Source organism: Anas platyrhynchos, chromosome 10 (genome assembly GCF_047663525.1).
Source record: "Anas platyrhynchos isolate ZD024472 breed Pekin duck chromosome 10, IASCAAS_PekinDuck_T2T, whole genome shotgun sequence".
Taxonomy (NCBI): Eukaryota; Metazoa; Chordata; class Aves; order Anseriformes; family Anatidae; genus Anas; species Anas platyrhynchos.
In genome coordinates this window covers 5,686,922-5,708,637 of record NC_092596.1, presented here as the reverse complement: position 1 = coordinate 5,708,637, position 21,716 = coordinate 5,686,922, and the positions used below count along the sequence as shown (strand labels likewise).

Here is a 21,716-nt window from a genome sequence, read left to right as displayed (position 1 = left end):
AAATTGCTTTTAGTTGAGAGTTTTAATCACTTCTTAAACACTACAAAGGCATACCAGGTTAAGGGCCAGTGCTGGGGAGTACCAGACACAATTGTGTGTTGACACAGAAGAGAGGCATAGATACAGAATGCATCTCCCAGCAGTTGTGTTCTAAAGAGAGATTTGGAAACTCGTAGCTAGGACAGAGTAGAAGTTGGCACCGAAGTCACCTGCTTCTGGGCAAGCTCCTCTCTCTGGCTGTTCTCAGCTCTGCGGGAGATGCTCATTTTTAATACTGAGTAAGGGACATTTCCCACCGCTTCATTACTAAAGAAGAAAAAAGAAGCTTCCCACTGCACACACTGGCCAGTGCTAATATGTGCTAAATACAAGTAGTATCTTAAAATAGTTTGGCTCTCACTTCCAAAGGCATTGGCAACTGAGGTGCAGCTGTGGTATATTAGCTACCTGGCACAGCAGGAATAAAGGCTGTGTTTGGCTCAGAAGCTACTTCATGTGAAATCTTCTGTTTTAATAGACACTATCAGGGATTAAACGAGGTCAAAGGAAAAATAAATGTTTCTTACGCTTAGAAGCTGTGAAAATCTTTAAACTCTGTAGCTTTGTGTGGGAGGGACTGTGGGAAAGGAGTCTCAATTAAAGTTTTCAGTCTGTCAGCACCTCCTCCATTTAGGTGTTTTCTGATGCTTCCTTTTGAGCCTGCATTAAAGAAGCAGCAGCACGAACTGGGTGTGGGGGACTGGGCTCCAAAAGCCTTCATTATTTCTGTGTACTTCAACACAAAAGTCTTGAAGCTTTTAAAATCTAATCGATATTTTCATAATCCAGAGGAAATGAGCATTAAAATGCTCTTGTAAACTACAGAAGGATTTTATGGTATTTTTAAATAGTGCCAACAGATGCTTGTTTCTAAAAATCATTCCAGTGCCACCGAACAGAGAAGCTGTGCCTCATGTCCTTTACAGAGCTGTACAGTTGAGGTGATAGAAAAGCTCTTTGAAGAAGAAATGGCGTATCTGCTTCTGGACGGACTTCAGCAGCCACATAAGACACCTAAGTCTAAACACACCTCTGATCCCGAGGTTCTCCAGAAGTCTCATAGGCCTCAGCACTCTTCATTATTTCTGCTTTTATCATCTACGTATTTCTGGGGATGATAACCTTGAATTTAAAAATGGCTGAAGTGCTACTATTCATTTGATGCTTTAAAATAGAATGGAACCAATTTTTTTCCTAATGTAATTTTAAAATACGGTATTAGGGATAAAAGGAGCCCAGGTTAGTTTTTTTTCTGAACTGTTGATGCAGTTTTCAAATCATGCCATTTTCAAATGTACTCCATAAGAGTACATGGAGCAATGCATGAACAGTCCATTAAAGTATGTATTAGTGCTATCCTTTCTTTTAGAAATAGAAATTAAATGTTGACTTCTTGGCTGCTGATGCTCTTGGCTAATGATGAATTGACACAATTTCTAATGCATCTAATGCTGTGAGAATATGGAAATAGTTCCTTGGAAACATTGTTGGAATATACATCTCCATATATTTTTAACATCACAAATTTCTACTTTTATGTTAATTTTCAAAACTTTTAATTAAAACTGTTCTAAATCTAATTCTGTGTGTTTTAATAAGCACACTGAGAATCACTTTTTGACTATAGTGGATAGCAGTTTTTTTGACCATCAATGCCAATTTGCAGGCTACAAAATCTATTAGCTTGCATGCTTACATTAAGGTTTGTTGTTCTGATGCAATGGTATAATGTTTTTTCTCACTGCATATTACTTGTAACAAAGGGCCAGCAGTCATGCCCGCAGTCTGTCAGGCTGGACAAGTACACGTATAAATGACTCCCACAAGAACTTAGGGAACTTGTACAGATGTTAAGGAGTGCTCTGATGAGCCTGAGCACAGCTCTTGGGAAATTCCCCAGCTGTCATAAGCTGCAGGCCCAGTGTCACTGAAAAAGGCCTTTGTGATAATGGCAATTACTTAGGTGTTGTGTAAATCAGCGTCTCAAATAAGGGTTATTAAACTTGTACCAGCAAGGAAGTGTGACTTTGTTAAAGTTAATAATGTTACACCTTCTTACTTTTTATCGAGTTCTCAGTTGATTAAATTTTATTTGGTTTCCTTTGACAGGGAAAGGAAGAAAAGCTCTTGGTTTTCTGAACAGTACAACTCTTTGGTACTTCTAGCTTAAGTAATTCTAATGACTTTTATTTCTGCAATACCGCAAACTGCAATAGATCCCACGCTACCTGTAGCATACAATTCACTTGCCAGTTTGGACACCAGCCTAACAGCTAGGAACGATTTTGGTGTTTCATTCTTAAACAAAAGCCAGGTTAAAAATACATTCACACTGGTATTCAAGTGATGTGTCTCAGTTTAGAAGATGTGTTTTTTTTCCCTGTGTGAAAAGTGGCTGAAGTGGGAATGATTTAGAATAAGAAGTATATCTAGCGCTTGATCAGAACATCAGTAATTCTTTTTCCTCAAATATTGGCTTATATTTCATTCAACTGAAGTGCCAAAAAAATGGAAGCCAAAAATGTTTAAAGCCGAAATGTATTGACTCAGTTGTATGAAGGTTGAAAGAGACTCGAGTGTCTGTGTTTTAAAATTATAAATAAAATAAAAGAGAGGGAGGGGGCTGTTCTTATGAAAGACAATTAAAAGATTTTTCTGTTATCTCTCGGCTAGTTATTTCCAGATGTTTTTGCTAATGCCCCACAGATAGCATGTGGGTTCTGCTGTGAAGAAAAAATGCTTATATTTATGAACACACAGGAGGGAAAAGGGGAAATATAATTTTAAAATAACTGAAAGGTCACTGCAACCTCAGTCCTCCAATGGGGGTATCGCTGCTTTTCACCAGAATCATTTTTACATGTTCTGTCAAAGAACTGTTGCTGGTTTTGTTTCTGTGCCCAGAAGCTTCTACACAATTTGCAAGCTGGTGAGATGGCCTTTTCTCATCCATGCTGAGGATGCATTCTGCAATTTGCTCACTTAGCTACAGAGAGGCTTTTTTTCCTTTGACCTAGACTGCTAATCCCTCATTGCAAAGAGCAGCAGCTGTGCTTTGTCTGCGGAGGTCTCTGCACTGCATGCAGCCTCGTTTGTTAGAGCAACCCCTTCTTTGTGTTCTGCTTTTTCAGATACTGAAAGGGTGACTTTCTCTTTTCTCACTCAACAAATTGTCTTCAGGTTTGTGGAAGTCTGCAATACATAAGTATTTTCACAAATGTAGGTTTACAAGAACTGCTATGTAGAGTTTCACAAAACTGAGTAAAGTGTTGCTGATATGCGGGAGGTGAGCCATTTGTGAGTTGCTTTTTCTAAAAGAGGATGAAACCTATTTTCATTCAAATATTAAACACTTTAGGTACGTTGAATTGTAGCTGTAATGAATATAATTAAGTATAAACCATTTTTGTGTTTATTGTATCCTTATTCAACATTGAATAATCAAACCTCAGTTGCTCTTGGGATAATTTGCTCAGTTAAACTTCTGTAACTATATATGTATAATATAAGTGATTTAAGACATTACAGTATTTTAAAGCAAAGTTAGCACAAGAACTGAACAGATAAAATTATTTGCTGTTTCAGGCTTCTAATGCAGTGAATGGCAGAACTCCCATTACCTTCAAAGGAAGAAGAATTTGGCTTCTTAGAGGATATTATATGAAATAATTAATTAGTAAGCATAAATTCCACATTTCATTTAATCTTATAGTCAAACATATTTACGTTTATACTTAGATGTTTGTAATGATCCTTTATTCTGTAGTTGAGAAGAATTTTAAAATATATGTAATGTTAAATGGATTCCTTGACTACTTATGTTGCAGTTTTTGAGGCTGCAGACAGATGTAGTCTAGCATAACCTGAACTATGCCTGTTCTTCATTTCAGACCTTTTCATTTTGTTCCAGCTTTTTTTATTTGCTACTCAAAGTCTGGTTTAGAGTAGAAGACACATACAGAGTGACAGCTGGCAGACTTGGAACTGAATGTAATGTTTAGCTGAGCTTGCAAAGGTTTTGTTGCTTTGGGTGTCTTGACCTTGGAGATAGTGATTTGTGAATGCCCTATCCAGTCACCTCCATAAGCTGAGTATGTTGGAGGTGGCACTGAGTTTACCACCTGAAGTAGACAGACTTATGGCAGAAAGCTAGAAGGAATACAGGGATGAAACAATGAACTTCTATCTTGAGACAGAAGTCACAGAGTTGCTAAAAAGAGAAAAAAGAAGTTTACCTGTGTGTGGAAGAGGAGGAAGGGACGGAAGCATGCAGACAGCAAAGCCTCCAAATGTATAGAATGGGTTTATATATCTGATGCATGGTTTTGGATTGGTGATTTATGGAGGCATACAGCAATCATAACTTAATCTGTTAATGAAATTTTTGTATAAAATAAAAGCCTACAAGTGCACAAAGAAACAAATTTTGAGAGTCCTTGGTTATTGTTTTTAATAACAAATTAAGATTTGTCCTAATGCAACAATTGTCATGCCTGCACTTCTAAAGTGGCTTCAAGATAGCAGGAGGAAGTGTCTAGAAACCAAAATGCTTTCTTCTGTGCCTACGCGTTCCCATGAAATAAGGAGTGGCTATTTCTTTCCCAAAGGTCTTACTACATATCATATGCCACAAGGGATCCATCTTGTGCCTTTTTTATACTATATTTACAAAAACACTGAGAATTAGTAAGATGCCATGAGCTCAGACACCAATCTTTATGCTGACAGCACTCACATTTGCATCTCTTTGTAGCTGCCGTATATATTCACAGTATGTCTGAGAGACTGCACTTAGGTTACAACACACAAAAAGCAACAAACCACTACCACCACACAAAAAAAGAAGTTTTAAACATGATCGAAGTTAAGTAGAGAGAATAAGGAAATGCACATCTTAAGAAACAAGCCTGGATGTTACTCTGTTCCCTGTATTATGAGGAGTCATATTCCTGTCTCTAAGACAGCGTGCACCATGAGCTATCAGACTACATTCATCAGTATCTTCATGTTATTTCACTGTCTTCATCTCTTTTTCTGTTGTAGTGCAACAGCTCAAGTGAATGTGATTTTTTTTTTCCTTTTTAATTCAGCTACTATGTATTCCAACATGCCTTTTGCTTTCCTTGTTCTTAAGCTGATCATATGTAATTTGTCCATAACTGCGGATTTTGACCACAGAACACAGTTTCTGTATTTGTGATAAACAGTATGAAAATGGAGATTAATTAAATTTCATCTGCAGCATTAACTGAACTGGTTGGTTGAAGGATATTGACAACTAAAAAAAATGCGGCTACTTCATATTTTTATGTAGAAGTACAGTTTATAGTATTTCCAGAGATAGAATTGAGAATACTTGGTACTCTGCTGTTCCAGGCTTTCAACAGTATAACAAAAACAAAACCTATTTTTAGAGGTCTCAGGAAGTTGAACATGTAAATGTTCAAATTATATTCATATATTTATGCATCATTGCATTGCTGAGAAGTTTTGTAACATTTTTACATATCTGCTTAGGATGAGACTTTTTAAAATGCATAAAGAACTGAAAATATTTTTTATTAACTTGTACTTTTTAAAATGGTGACTTGAACGCTTCTCTAGAGGTGAGTAGTATTTTGCGATTGATTAAGTGGGGGTTGAACTCAGCAACAAAGTGGCCTTAAATATGTTGTCTTGAATCCAGTATCTGTTTTGGGGTAAAGTTGTTAGTCAGTAGTGAGAGAACTAATGGAGCTGTAAAGAATTCCAGGAACTTGTCACGTACTTAGGGATTTGAGTGGTTAATGTTACTCGAGCTTAACAGTCCTAAATCTAATTGAGCAGTTCGTTTTTGTCAATTACCTAAACTTTGCCATCTGCTGGAGAGCCCTTTAGTGACATTAAAATTTAGTCCAGTTGGAGCTCAGAGTTTTGACTGGTCTTTTATGATGTGTTCACCAAACAAAAACCTACACACCAAACCCTGGTCAGTCTACTTACACAACTTAATAAGTATCTGAAATGAGGGTGGTAGGCTGTGTTACGTTGTGTGATTATTTTAAGCGCTGTGGATTTGCTTTTCCTATATCAAAACAGGACATTTCCATGGCAATTGACATCTTTCAGTTTCATGAATGTTTGCATGAAGCTGACACACAAACTGTCATGGCTTTGAATTCTATTGTCCTCATTATCCCAGCATGATGAGAGATCCTGGGAGGGGCGAGGGAGAATGTAGGAAGAGGCAGAAAAGAAGCTGCCAATTAAAAGGAAACTGCACATACAGCTGCTTTACCTCATGTCCAGCTACAGTCAGAAAATGCTGTTCAAAGTCCTTGCTGAGCCACTGGGAGGACAGGCAAGTGTGAGCGTGGACTTCCTAGCTCACGCTGTCCGGTTGCAGAAGCATGGAGTGCACGGAGCATAGCAGTTCTGCCTTTTTTTTTGCTAGGCCTGGGTGAATGCACAGTAATTGCACGCTTTGTGCTGTAATATGTTACAAACCGTACTTCTGTGTCTTACTGACCTGCTAGGTGAAGAGCTTGAGTTTAGCATATCTGTTACCCTATTACTGAAGCTCTGCCTACATCTTTAAGTTAGGTTAATTTTAAGTAAGAAAAAAAAATGATTTTCTGTGTAATAGGACATTTTTACAGTAATTCAAAATGATTCCCCCATTTCCAGTGGGATTAAAACAGAATGAGAAAAATGCAGAGTCTTTAACTTGTTTGTTCTTTTTTCACGTCCAAGGAGAAAAATAATTCCTTTATAACCACGAAAGCAGTATAGGGTAAGATTTTTGGCTTCAGGAAACAGTAAGGCTGTTGGAGCCATAGAAACTTGACTCTTACTAATGTAATCAGGACACTGCAATAGTGCTTTGTCAGTTTTCTATTTCCAACTGCGTTATGTTTGCTGATGAGAGCCGATCGTAGGAGTTACGAATTCTGTGATCATATTTTTCCACTTTACTGCCATAACAGTGCATACACAGAATTCTCCTGAACTTTACGGATCTCTTCATACAAGTGTTCATTGTTTCGTTGGAAAGTTACAGCAGTAAAAGATTATATGGACATAATGACTTGAATTAGTATGACGTTATTTTGACATAATGATGAACAGGGTTTACATGGAAGAATCCAGATCATGAAGGAATATTTCATAGAATCATAGAATATCCTGAGTTGGAAGGGACCCTTAAGGATCATCAAGTCCAACTCTTGACACCGCACAGGTCTACCCAAAAGTTCAGACCATGTGACTAAGTGCACAGTCCAATCTCTTCTTAAATTCAGACAGGCTCGGTGCAGTGACCACTTCCCTGGGGGGCCTGTTCCAGTGTGCAACCACCCTCTCTGTGAAGAACCCCCTCCTGATGTCAAGCCTAAATTTCCCCTGCCTCAGCTTAACCCCGTTCCCGCGGGTCCTGTCACTGGTGTTAATGGAGAAAAGGTCTCCTGCCTCTCGACACCCCCTTACGAGGAAGTTGTAGACTGCGATGAGGTCTCCCCTCAGCCTCCTCTTCTCCAGGCTGAACAGGCCCAGTGCCCTCAGCCGTTCCTCGTGCGTCTTCCCCTCCAGGCCTTTCACCATCTTCGTAGCCCTCCTCTGGACACTCTCCAACAGTTTCATGTCCTTTTTATACTGTGGTGCCCAGAACTGCACACAGTACTCGAGGTGAGGACGCACCAGCACAGAGCAGAGCGGGACAATCACCTCCCTCGACCGACTAGCGATGCCGTGCTTGATGCACCCCAGGACACGGTTGGCCCTCCTGGCTGCCAGGGCACACTGCTGGCTCATATTCAACTTGCTGTCTACCACGACCCCCAGATCCCTCTCTTCTAGGCTGCTCTCCAGCGTCTCGTCGCCCAGTCTGTACGTGCAGCCAGGGTTTCCCCGTCCCAGGTGCAGGACCCGGCACTTGCTCTTATTGAACTTCATGCGGTTGGCGATCGCCCAGCTCTCCAACCTATCCAGATCCCTCTGCAAGGCCTTTCCACCCTCATTCGAGTCCACAACTCCTCCAAGTTTGGTGTCATCAGCAAACTTGCTCAAAATACCTTCTATTCCTATATCCAGATCATTTATAAAAATATTGAAAAGTACCGGCCCTAAAATGGAGCCTTGAGGGACCCCACTGGTGACCGCCCGCCAGCCTGACGCAGCCCCATTTACCATAACCCTTTGGGCCCTGCCCGTTAGCCAATTGCTCACCCATCGTATGATGTTTTTATTTAGCTGTATGGTGGACATTTTGTCCAGTAGGATCCTATGGGAAACCATGTCAAAAGCCTTGCTGAAGTCCAAAAAAATCACATCAGCTGGTTTCCCTTGGTCCACCATACGGGTGATCTTATCATAAAAGGAAATCAGGTTAGTTAGGCAGGACCTACCCTTCACAAACGCATGCTGGCTGGGACCAATGACTGCTTTGTCCCCCAGGTGCGCCTCAATAAGTTCGAGAACCATCTTCTCCATGATTTTACCAGGCACTGACGTGAGACTGACAGGCCTGTAATTGCTAGGGTCTTCTTTCTGACTCTTCTTGAAAATCGGCACAACATTTGCCAGCTTCCAGTCTACCGGGACCTCTCCAGATTCCCAGGATCGTTGAAAAATAATTGAGAGAGGTTCCGCGATGATGTCCGCCAGCTCTTTCAGCACCCGGGGATGAATCGCATCCGGACCCATGGACTTGTAGGGATTCAGGCGGAGTAGCAAATCCTGCACACGTTCAGGGTCGGTTGGGAGTTTGTCATCCCCACCGTCCCGGTCCTCCAGCTCAGGGCACCCTGGGTCCCGAAGCCCATCATCGGCATTGAAGACAGAGGCAAAGAAGGCGTTAAGCGTCTCTGCTTTGCCTATGTCATCGTCTGTGAGAAGACCTTCCCTATCAAGGAGCGGCCCTATGTATTCTTTAGTTCTCCTTTTTCCATTCACATATCTAAAAAAAACCTTTTTATTTTCTCTCACAGACACAGCCAGCTTCAACTCTAGGTGTGCTTTAGCCACACAAATTTTCTCCCTACAAACACGAACAGCATCCCTGTATTCTTTCCATGACACCTGGCCCTCCTTCCAGTAGCGAAACACTCTCTGTTTCCGCCTAATCTCCATCAGAATGTTCCTGGTCAGCCACGCCGGCCTCCTGCCCCGCCTGCCTGTCTTGCGATATTTAGGAATTGCCTGATCTTGTGCTTCTAGGAGGCATCGCTTAAAGAATGACCAGCACTGGTGGACATCGAGGCCTTCAAGAGCAGCTTCCCAGGGGACCTTGCTGACTAGTTCCCCGAGCAGCCTGAAGTCCGCTTTCCCCATATCTAGGGATGAGGTTTTGGTGGCACTTTTCCTTCTGTCACCGTAAATTTTGAACTCAACCACTTCATGGTCGCTATGACCGAGGCGGCCACCAATCACCACATCTCCCACCAGACCCTCTCTTGTTTTCTAGCAACAGGTCTAGGAGGGCACCTTTCCTAGTTGGCTCCGTTAGCACCTGCACAAAGAAGTTATCATCTAGGTGCTTCATGAACCTCCTGGACTTGCTCGTGTCAGCTGTGTGGCACTCCCAGTTAACGTCTGGCAGGTTGAAGTCCCCCATAAGGACAAGGGGAGTTAATCTGGAGGCCTCTCTTAGTTCTGTAAAGAATAATTTATCGGCGCTATCGTCCTGGCCAGGCGGTCTGTAATAGACTCCCACAACGACATCCCCTTTATTCGTACGTCCCTTGATCCTTACCCAGAGGCTCTCAACTTTGCCATCGCCGACCTGAAGTTCCACACAGTCCTGCCCCTGCTTCACATACATCGCCACCCCACCACCTCGCCTACCCTGCCTGTCCCTCCTGAAGAGCCTGTAACCATCTATCGCAACACCCCAGTCACAGGACTCATCCCACCAGGTTTCGCTTATGCCGATGATGTCGTAGTTGCGGGACTGGGCCAGTACTTCTAGCTCATCCATTTTATTCCTCATACTGCGTGCGTTCGTGTAGAAGCATTTCAGGTGCGTCTCCTTACACTCAGCACCTTGTGGATCTAACCGAAGGACCTCACTGGCACACAGCCCCTCTGATTCTAGCGTACCATCCCTTAGGTCTTCACTGGCGTGCCTGGTTTTAGCCCCTTCCCCCTTTGACTCTAGTTTAAAGCCCTATCTATCAGCCCTGCCAACTCCTGACCAAAGATCCTTACCCCTCTCCGAGAGAGGCCCTTCCCATCCGGTGACATCAGGCCTGGTGTAGCATAGACCTTCCCGTGATCAAAGAACCCAAAGTTCTGCCGGTCACACCAGTCTCGGAGCCACGAGTTTATGTGAACAGCGCACCTTTCAGCTTCGATCCCCCCTATCGGAAGGACAGAGGCAAACACAACCTGCGCGCCTGATCCTCTAAGTAGTCGCCCCAAATCCCTAAAGCCTCTTTTGATCGCCTTCGGACTTCTCGTTGCTACTTCATCGCTACCAGCCTGAAAGACCAGTAGCGGGTAGTAGTCAGTGGGCCGTACCAGGCGCTTGACTTTCTTGGCAACGTCCCTGACCCTGGCCCCAGGGAGGCAGCAGACTTCCCTACGGGTAGGGTCAGGCCGACAAATAGGACCCTCTGTCCCCCTAAGGATAGAGTCTCCCACAACAATCACCCTTCTTTCTTTCTTGGTGGAGGCAGTCCTGATGCGTGGAGTCGACCTCCTCGCCCTAGGCATCCTCCTGGGAACACTTTCTACCTCTTCCTCAGTTGCTGGTCTCTCAATCTCCAGGGCCTCAAACCTGTTTCGTAAGGGCACCTGGGAAGGTGGGGCCGGAAGGGGAGGGCATCGCCTGCCATGTCGAGCAGGGACCTGTCTCCACTCCTCCTCAACTCCCAGATCCCCTCCCTCTGTCCGACGGCGACAGGGCAGGGGGTCCACCCCCATTTGGGGTGTCTCACCCCGATATCTCTCCTTGAGGCCCTGCAGGGAGTTACTCCACAAGTCTATCTCCCGCTCACACTCCCTGATGGCCCTCAACCTCTCCACCTCCTCCTTGAGCTCCGCCACCATGCGGATCAGGTCATCCACCTGCTCGCACCTGACGCACGCAGCGTCTCTGCCTCCCGCCGATGGCAGCAGCAGGCTCTGACACTCCCTGCATCCGGTGACCTGAACCGCTGCATTCTTTAACGGGTACTCGGTCTGGGTGTGTACCGACCTCCTGCAGAGCGCACCGTGCCTGGTGGAGACCATTATCACCTAGCTAACGACTGTCGTTAAGAGGTGTTCGTGTCTCAGCAGTAGAAGAAACATGTTTATTATTCTTTTTTCTTCTAAAAAGCTCTTTTTAAATTTATGTGAGCCTTAGTTTTTACAGCTTCTATGGTTATGAGCTTTCTTTTCGTATGGGAAATTTTGTAATGATAAAAAGCAAGGAGTTCAATCATTTGCACCTGGCATTTGTGTAAGATTGTCAGACTCAGCTGAAGAACCAGCAGTAATTAAACCTCCAGGATTTTCAGACACTGGGCATTACGCAGATGCACACTAGCTGCATGTCTTAACAGATAATCCCATTGAATGCAGACTTCTTGAGAAGCAACTTTGAATTATCCCAGACCACGTTAGTTCCGTCTGTGCTATGGAGTTGACCTGTGCATGTACTGTGAGTCAAGATAGCCCGTGCAGGAAATGAGATTAAAATAACTAAAATAAGGATTTGCCTGCAAATCATGGGTCTTCTTTAGAGTCTTTAGAAATACTATGAAATATTTTAGAAGTACCTCTTTTGTTGATTTAAACATCGGTAGGAAGTGAACTACAGCACTTGTTTGGGGGAAGACCAACAAGGTAGCAGAACATTTTCAGCAGCTCCAGTATGGTTTGCTTTTCAGTTGTATGTGGATGGCACAATGTGCGGTCCCTCGTGCTGCCGTCCAGAGGGACCGCAACAGGCTGGAGAAATGGGCTGACTGCAGCCTCATGAAGGTTAAGAAGTATGGAGTCCTGCCCCAGGGGAGAAACAACCCCAGCATGAGGACATGCTGGGGCCTCCCAGCTGGAAAACAGCCTGGCAGAAAAGGACCTGGGTGTCTTGATGGACAGCAAGTTGAACAAAAGCCAGCAATGTGTCCTTGCTGCAAAGAAGGCTCTCGGTGTTCATGGCTGCATTAGGCAAAATATCACCGGCAGGCTAAGGGAGGGAGTTCTTCCCCCTGCTCAGTGCTGGTGGGACCACATTTGCAGAACTGGGTCCAGTTCTGGGCCCCCCAGTACAAAGAGACATGGACACACTGGAGAGAGCCCAGCACAAGATGCTGAAGGGCCTGGAGCACCTCTGCTGCGAGGAGAGGCTGAGAGAGGTGGCACTGGCCAGCCTGGAGAGGAGGAGGCTCGGGGAGGACCTCACTGATGTCTATGAACACCTGAAGGGAGGGTGCAAAGGGCACGAAGCCAGGCTCCACTTGGTGCCAGGGCAAGAGGTGATGGGCACAAGCTGGAACACTGCAAGTTCTGTCTGAACATCAGGGAGGATTTCCGTGCTGTGCCGGTGCTGCAGTGCTGGCAGAGGCTGCCTGGAGAGGCTGCGGAGTCTCTTCCTTGGAGACCTTCAGAAGGGGCTGGACATGGCACTGGACACCCTGCTTGGGGTGGCCCTGCTGGAGCAGGGGCTGGACCAGATGGGCCCAGAGGTGATTGTCAAATCATTTCCACCTAGTGAACTGATGGAACTGATTTTGCACAAATAAAGTTATTGATGAGTTTGTATAGCGTGAGGAACAGGTGCTAAAGTACTTATCTTCATAGATGATGATACAGAAACAGTTAATTGTGGTATATCCTAATTGCCTCTGTTCAGGTTTCAGGAATACTCCAAACAAAATCCCTGAATTATTATTTTTATTCCTTGTGTATTTGAATACATTTAAATTAGTATTTTTATAAATAGATCTTGTAGGAATTCCAAGTGCAATGCTACAATGTTGACAAAAATCTGATCTGCAGCCAAAATATATATAGTTTTTAGCACGGCTTTTAACTTTTCCTTTATTACATTTACTTTTTTTTCAGTGTTCTCTTGGAGGAGGCCCATTAGGTGGGGATTGTTAAGGTTTTGCTGGGTTCTGTCATCGCCACCAATAGTCGCTTCTCTTTTGTTCTGTACCATGAGCCGTTTTGACATGACATGCACAGCTCTAATTTTAACACATAGCACAGCTGGGCACCTCTGTCATAAAACCCAGGGATGACAGCGTCCCGTGTGGGAAGCCGTAAATTACCGCTGCTTTGTTCTGCAGGCAGCTGCAGTACTGATGCAGAACCTTGTCCTTTGTTTCTTTTAGCATGTGTCAGGGTTAGATGTAGATGAATGACTTGCCAACCAAGAAGATCAGGTACGTTGAAATTTTAGATAAAGTTTTTAAATACTTTGGCATCTGAATGAAGAAAAAAACAAAAAAACAAACAAACAAACAAAAAAAAAAAACAACAAAAAAAACATTGGAAACCTAGTTGTGCTCTTGTCCTTGTCACTGTTACGCGACTGGGAGAGCAGCTTCCAAAATTACTGAAGTGAGCAAATAATGGTTTCTCTCGTTTTGGTAGATGGTTCTTCTTTTGCCCAGGGGTTCTTCTCTTCCTTGTCACTCAGCAATTTGAAACTGCTAATAAAAACTCTGTATATTGGTTTGTCCTTCAGGATATTCTGAACAAACCAAAGTTTTCTCGAAGGAAAATGCTTGAAATAGAACACTGGGAAGTTTTTCTTTTTCTGTATCTGGGTCTGCTCTTCACAGTTGTTATGAAATTTTTCAGTGTATTGTATTTATGTCTCTAATACCACTGATACACCATCTGCTAGAAATCTGACAATATCCAATCCTGTACACTTCAAAGGAAAAAAAAAAAACAAACCTATACAACAACAAAAGAAACCAAGGAAAGCTAAGTGCCTCTTGGTAAATTCGACCTACCCAGATGTGTGTGTTCTCTTAGTGTTGTCTGGTGACTGCTGCAGCCTTGCTGACAAATTGCCTATTAACAACACTGGTAACAATTTCCACACATACCAGAGAGTTGAGAAATTCTAGGGACAAAAATTAATAAAATAAGACAGCTTATTTGAGGCATGTCTGGCTGCCTAATCTAGAGGCTTAATTGTGTTATCCAGTCAATGAATGGAGGTTGCCTTTTCTAATGAACTCTTCTAAACACTTAATTTAGGTACATACTCTGAGTTGTCTCTTAGAGGAATGTTATTCTTTTCAAAATTAAAATAACTGTCTAAAATAGAGTATCAGAATATTCTATCATCCCCTGAAACCAGATGACTGGATCCAAATGCTGGAAGCGTGAAGCCAGTGGGGGGAGGCGAGACCGAGACTGGGGGAGAGATTTCCTGGCACACCTTAGTTTGCAGGACTTAGAAAAATTGACTGAAGAGCCAAAATGCCAGATCTATTTTTTATTTCTCCTATCTGAAACACTGCTGCGCTGTGTTAATTAGTTAGGCCAAAAAATTAGAACTTCAGAGAATTATTTCTGTCCAAAATGTCAACAAGTGTATTTCCTTATTTTTATTCTTTTTTACTCCATGACTGCCACTTAGCAACATAATGTGCAGGAAATATAAATGTTGTTCTTTCCTTTTCTGTCTCTTAAATGTAAGGGAGGGTTCAGGAAAAAAACACGTCATTCACAGTTGTTTTATTTCCTGGAAATTTTGCAGTCTTAACAAAAAAAATAAAAATAAAAAATGACAATATAAATAAATTATTTTCCCCTGCATTCAAGTGATTTGACAATGCATGTAAATCACGGCTTGAAATCTCCATTTAAGTTGGCAAATCTCTGCTGGTGATGTAGAAAAGCTAGAGGGCTGTCACGTAAGGTCTGTTAGGCTGTCTGATCGCTTACACGGAAAGCTAAGAGAATTTATTCACCACAATTCCTCTTTCTGAAGAGGAGCATACTCTGCCATGTTTTTCTAACTTAAAAATTAATTGCAGATTGTGACTTGGAAGCTGCTAGCTTTCTGCCAAACTGAGTTATGATAGCTGATTTTCACCAGGAAAATGTCGGTGACCTCCTTAAGTGCTCTGTAATTTCTTCCTATTTAAGTTATATGAAAGCTGAAAAAGTAAAAAATCTCAACTAACTTCAATGAGCCTGCAATGGAACAAACTTTTTTTTGAAATCCTGTCATTAATTGTCTCTTATCGCTGTTATCTCACTGCTGTTACCTAAAATTCAGTGAGTTTGCCACTCATTAATTTCAGGATGTTTTGAATTAACTGAAGAACGATATGTAGGCCCTTTGGGCTCAGTTTATTGACATGGGCCCATTTCTTTGTAAAATGTATTTTCTAAGGTACCTCACATTTCTCTTGATGAAAGCATCGAGAATATCAGGGTTATACTTACTGAGCTGAATGAAAAGGGTTTTCAAGTTTCACTCCTTTGCCTACCATGTAAAAGTAGTGCTAATATTTATCAGGAGAGGGCAATAGTTTGTAAAGTCAGATCTTTAACCTATTTTTCATCACTGTGCTGATGGTATTTAGAGAACTGTTGTTTACTTTGGATGACAAAAAGATATGGTTTGGCTTATCTGTGCTCTGTATAGGAAACTGGTTAATTAAGAAAAAAATGGTCTGTAGTAGAGTGAACTGAAAAAAAAAAAGGAAAAATTATTTTTAATTAGATTAGTTTACTTAATTTTATCCATTCTCTTTTTATTGATGTTCAGGGATCTATATTTCTTTGCTGTAGACTGAGCAGATTGTGAAAGAAGCTGTCACAGAAAGATTTGTAGGAGTCAGGGATCTTGGATGCTATTCTTGATTCTGTCACTGACTCACTGTGTAAGCCTCCTAAATTGCGTGAGTCACTTAATGTCTCTGCCTCATTTACACTTCCCTTAAAAGTAGAGTATTACTTTTATTATGCCCCGTGCTTGAGTGTTTCCTTTGCATCTTCTCCCACTATGTGATGTTAAAGCCCTGAAAGTAATTCCCAGTAACATACACAACTGGACCCAGTTTTGCCTAACTTCCATCCAGTTTGGGTCTGCAGATGTGATTGTCCACTAAAAGGTTTAGTGAGGAATTTAATTATTGCTTTCGTTAAATAATAATAAAATAGTAAGAATTCTTCCACTACCTTCCTTTGTCCACACAAATCCTTCTCTACTTTTTGTGATGCATACACGCTAGTAAACTTTTTAAAGATCCTTTAAAATCATTTGTATTTCTCATTTCCCCCATTTCTGCCCTACTGTTTATTACCAAGCTGCCACGTCATGTTTAAGAGCCGAAGGTTCTTAAAGACTGAAGGTGACTATTTTTATTTCTTCTAGCATTTCTGTGGCCTACAGAAAATACAAATGGACAGCACAGTGATGTATTGCATTTTGGTTCACCTGCTCATGCTATTATTTCAGAACCATGAAATGGTATTTTATTAAAACAAGGTGTAGTCCTAAGGAATATAAGCCTTAATTATAATTTTCACTGAATTTCATGCTATTAGTCATAACTCAAATTAGTTGAAACAATTTCCTTTTCTTTAAATCTTTTCAGTGTCTTTAAACACTGAAATACTTTAAAGTTTGCAAGCTTACCTGCTTTCCTGTATGCCCAAATGCAAAGGGGAGCGGAACATGAACTTACTGAAGAACATATTTCTGGAGAGCTTATGGACAGATGAAGTTCATTTGAGCAGGAGCTGGGATTTGTATAGCATAGCTCAGCCCAAAAAACAAAAACAAAACCTGATTGTTGATTAATACTTTGTTTTTTCTCGACTGGCAATTACTTGATCTGTCTTAGTAGGATGCACAAAACTTCATAAATAAGTATATTTGACTAGAAATGCAGTGCATGTGTGTGCATGCATTTTGTGTCTAAAAATAGTTTTCTTTGAACAGGATTCAATTTTGACTTTGCCTGCTTTGCTTTTAACATGAAGCAGAACCCCATGTGGAAAAACTAATGTCCTTTTATTGGCCAGCTAGAATTCCTCTTGCTTGGCACTGCTTCTTTTCAACTTTTCACTACCAAGTACTTCCATTTAGTCAGAAGCAATATATGTAAATTTACTCTGGGCATTAAGAAATACAGAACAGATGACGTAGAAAATGTTTTTCAAAATAGTTTTTTTTTTCTTTAAAGATGTTTTGAACTCTGCTTAATTTTCCCAAATTATTTTACTGGTTATTTCCACCCACTCTTCCTTTATTTTAAGTTTAACAGAAAAAAAAATGGAATTTGTTTTCAAAACCTGTTATTTAATATACCAGTCTCTGCTCCGATACAATCCTTTTGTCTTTCTAACAGAAGAATTAACAGAACATGGCACTGAATAAGATGGTAAAATCATGTTCTACTAGTGCAAAAGTTATGCTTCCATCAAAGAAACACGACAAAGTTTCTTCAATTGAGAATACCTACACGCAAGTATATCGTGGCTTTTCTTTCTGAACATATCAGATCAGAAATGAGTTTTTTAAGGAAAGTGAGCATATGTTATCTTGTCTGTGTTTTATGCTTGCTTTTAAATTGCTCACCAAGAAGCACGCAAACAGTAAAAGTGAGGTAAAAGTCTGAATTTACATATGTACATCTTTGTAGAGTTTATGATATATGCCAAACTGTTGTCTCTAGAAACTGAAATTCTTTCTCCACAGAACAGGAACAGCAAAAGTAAAAGCTCGTGCAAGCTTTCTTGTGTTCGGTAAGTGTTGAGACCTGCTGACGTTTCTGACCGTCTGTTAACCATTGTACAAAAGCTAAGCTCTCAATGTAGCAGCTGCCCGTGAGGAAGTCTACTGGACACCCTCCACTTGTTTTGCAGAAATCATCAGAGTAGTCAGTAGATGGTGACTTATTAAATACCACAGAGGTAAAGTTTAGGCTTACTGAATAATTGCAGCCCAGGGATTATGGATGAATTCCAAAGGGATGCATTTCACCTGTTTCCTGTTAATCAAGCAATTAAAAAAATGCAGAAATGAAGGTTTATCTCTGAATAGATGATAGTAAGCTGGCCAGCTCTTGGTTTTTCAAAAGGTATCTGAAACTTAGAGTTTCAACCAAGGGGGCAATGGAGAGATGAGTGATTGGAAGCCTGACAGTCTGTAACATACAGTACTCAAGAGATAGATGTTTCCTGGTTTTAAAGTATGTGATGCATCTAGATAAAACTCATTAGGACAGGATTGCTAAGTTTTAGGCTAATTTTCCTAGATTTGACACCTGAGAGAGTTACTGGACTGTTCTAGTTTCATACATTTTGCATAAGCATACAGAATCCTTTCTGTGTAGCTAAATGGTACAAATAAGCGCTTTTAGGATGTTCTATTCGTTGTTTGTCAACGCTAATTTCTTCAGGTAAATTTTTGTTTTTCTGACATTAACAATGGAGACAAAGGTGTTTAAAACGATGAAAGCAAATTGAAATGTGGGACCTGGAGATGGTGAAAGAAGGAACACAGTATTCAGTATTGGCTAGTTACAGTCGCATCAGAGACTTTTATTCAAATCTCTGATCAGTTTGTTCTGCCAGATTGCTCCCTTATCTTCAGCAGCAGCAGTGCTAATATAGGATATGTGCAAAGATGTCTGTAGGTATGACGGAACAATTTTTCAGCAAGCTGTACTGATAAAGCGCCTAGCAGTTCTGAAGAAACAATTTCAGGTGTGGTTGAAATGGCATTATCGTTTGATAAACAGTACTGTAGTTACCATCAGGTGGTTACATGAAAACAAGTATTTGAGCTAGTTTCATATTACTGAATAACAGAATTAGCCAGTTAATTTACTAATAGTGTATGTGATACGCACTCTATTGCTCTGCTTTCACTAAAATTGAACTACTTTGTTCGCTGTGTATGCCTGAGGCTTTTTTTGCCTTTGTGTGCCTTTCTGCTTCCACTGTGTTCACACGAAGGCTTCATATCACAGCTTTTTATCAATATTCAAGTTTGTCATGATTCACTCATCTTGTTTTAAAGTATTACCACCGCATTTGAGATGTGGCTTACACGTGTGATGTATGATGTTTGTTTCTGTACGACTTAAAGTATGTTAAATTGAGAATGGTTTCTCATCTGGCAATGACGGTGCAGGAGATCTTCAGTAAGTGGGAATTTGCCTGGGCTTCTACTGATGATGATATGGGGTATCAGGCTTACACCCATAGTAGACAACCTTTGCTTCAAAAGTTTAAATTCACAAGTGCATTCTGGCAGCTTTAGGAAGGGGAAGTGAAAGTTAGATAGACTAGTATCCAGCTGTGCCCCCCACAAAAAAAAAAAAAATCTGAAGGTTATAAATACTTACAGTATGGTAAGATTGTTACATAAATCTCAAAAACAGGATTAAACAAGCATTGGCAATATCCATGCATACTGTTGTTTTATAAGATAACTGAATTTGCAGTTTGTTAATACAATAATGTTTGTCTTTTCATGTGCTTTTCAGTAGTTATTCAAATAGACTGGTTATATGATAGAGGTAGAATGTACACCGGGGAAATTTGCATGTAAGTGAACTTGCAGTAGCAACAGATTCTCTGGATAGGATATTTCTTAACCAAAATATCAAATTAAAAGAGGATTTGGGTTTCTGAGCATACCTTTTAGTTTCTTTAAAAGGTGTGAAATTTCAAGAGCATGCTTGCATGCACTTACTAAATAAACCCATGGAGAAGTGCAGATATCCCATCTCTGGCTCAAAATCCCTAAGCTTTAAACAGCTGGATTCCTATAGAGTCTTCTAGGGAAGTACCACCTGGATATTTATTGTGTTCTTGTATTTATTCTTTTGCCATCTGCTGCTGGTTACTACTTAATACAAGGCAAAATGGACTTCTGGTTTGAGCTGACCCTGTGTTCCAGAGTATCCTCCCTTTACTCTTACATATGTTTTGCCTATTTGGAGGATATGAAGGCTGAATTAGCTGCTCAAATTTTCCTTTCTCTCCTGCTGTAGCTATTTAAGTTGGTCTGTGATGATGCTCTGAAATACCAGGTAATGGAGAAAGGTAACTGTCTGGTTTCCTGCAGTTAGAAACCTGGCTTTGCAAATCCCATCAGCAGAATCATGGAGAATATCTTGATACATCTTTGGTGAAAGTTGTTACTGAAATATCACAGGCATTATGCTTTAAATCTCATTAGTGTTCTCAGTTGTTCACATGTCTGTGTAGCCCTGTCCTACATAAATAAGTTTAAAAAATTATCTTGGCTAGTTAATTATTGTCTCAACATCTTTTTTTCCTTGTGTATGGCAACTTTGACTAGGGTTGCTTAGAAGTACCTCTAAGTACTGGTAGAATAGACTCACCATCTGTTTCCTAATTACATAACAAATTTACCTTCATAATGAAAATCTAAATTTCTTATCTATTTTATAACATAAAAATACTAAAGCTTGGAGAAGAGCCTCTAGTAATTCCAATAGTATATTCTTTATTTGTAGCATGTCTGAAAAAAAACAGACTTTTTTTTCCCCCTGGAAAAGGAAAGGTTCTGTCTTAATTCATCAGTGTACGGGATTAACTTGTGATGGGATTTCTATTTCTGGTTACAGAATCACAGAATTTCTAGGTTGGAAGAGACCTCAAGATCATCGAGTCCAACCTCTAACCTAACACTAACAGTCCCCACTAAACCATATCCCTAAGCTCTACATCTAAACGTCTTTTGAAGACTTATACATATGATGATTTCTCCTAGGTTAAGTTTACTTTTTTTTTTTTTTTTTTTTTGCTTATGCACTATTATTTCATATGCCATAATAAAGCTATACTATTCCTTACGTGAGATGGTGGTATCTGATGCAGATACTTCAGCCATATTCTAAAGGCCATCGTCATGGCTGTAATGGTATCAGCTAACGGCAACTACAGGTTGTATGCCAAGTGAAATGAGTAAGAATGATCTAATTGTTATATGACACAATATGACATGAAGAACTTGGTAGTACTTTAACAACTCTCTAAATGTTAAGCTCTCCTTAAAAAGCTCAGTTAGCAGGTCTGTTTCTGTTGGAGATGATCATGGAGATGTTCATGTATGTCACATTTAAAATTGTAAGAGAAGAAAAAATGATGGGATACCTTAACCTTCCCTTTTCCAGTTGAACTGGTTCTTAACCAAACTTATACAAGTAGGTTCTTACAAATGTTCTTACTAGTGGTGCTGCTTCCTGTCTGTTAACTGCTTTGTTTTTCAAGGAGCACTGGAATCTACACAGATAGTTCTTGGTATGGAATTCTGTCCGCTAGATGTATGTTCGTCTATAGAACCGTGCCTTAGCCTGAGGATTAGTTTAGCTGTTTGCAAGCTTCCATGTTACTAATCATTATCTCTGCTTTGCAGAACACCTTCAAGTTCTGTAGGTTTACAAGTCTGTAGAACTCCTGGATGTTTTTACCTATTTATAATCAATATTCTTTTTGGAGAATATTCTGCTTGCTTGGATTTCTTTCACTGAATTAAATTCTACAGTTTGATTACTGTATTTACTACATTTGATTTTTGCAGGCTACAGAATTTCCCTCTCTATTCTGTATGGTTTAATCTTTTTTTGAAAGGGATTTACTAAATTGCAGGTAGAAGAGCTGTTGCTTTGTTTGTGTGGGTTTTTTTTGTTTGTTTGTTTTTTTGTTTTTTTTTAACTTTTTCCAAAACTTTCTGGTGCTTCATTAGTAAGTCATTG

General features: G+C 40.7%; 1 protein-coding gene across 23 annotated transcripts in view; it reads left to right on the top strand.

The window, feature by feature from the left end:
- AMMECR1 (AMMECR nuclear protein 1) overlaps positions 1-21,716 on the top strand; it is a 112,643-nt gene that overhangs the window by 72,787 nt on the left and 18,140 nt on the right. For 4 of the 23 annotated variants that reach the window (XM_072043043.1, XM_027465398.3, XM_027465405.3 and 1 more), the window contains one exon: positions 3,625-4,463. The exons of 9 other annotated variants lie outside the window; for them this stretch is intronic. In XM_072043043.1, coding sequence (XP_071899144.1) covers positions 3,625-3,708 — 84 coding nt within the window. In that variant the 3' untranslated portion in view covers positions 3,709-4,463. 10 more of the 23 variants (XR_011811834.1, XM_027465401.3, XM_072043045.1 and 7 more) reach the window with 7 other exon arrangements.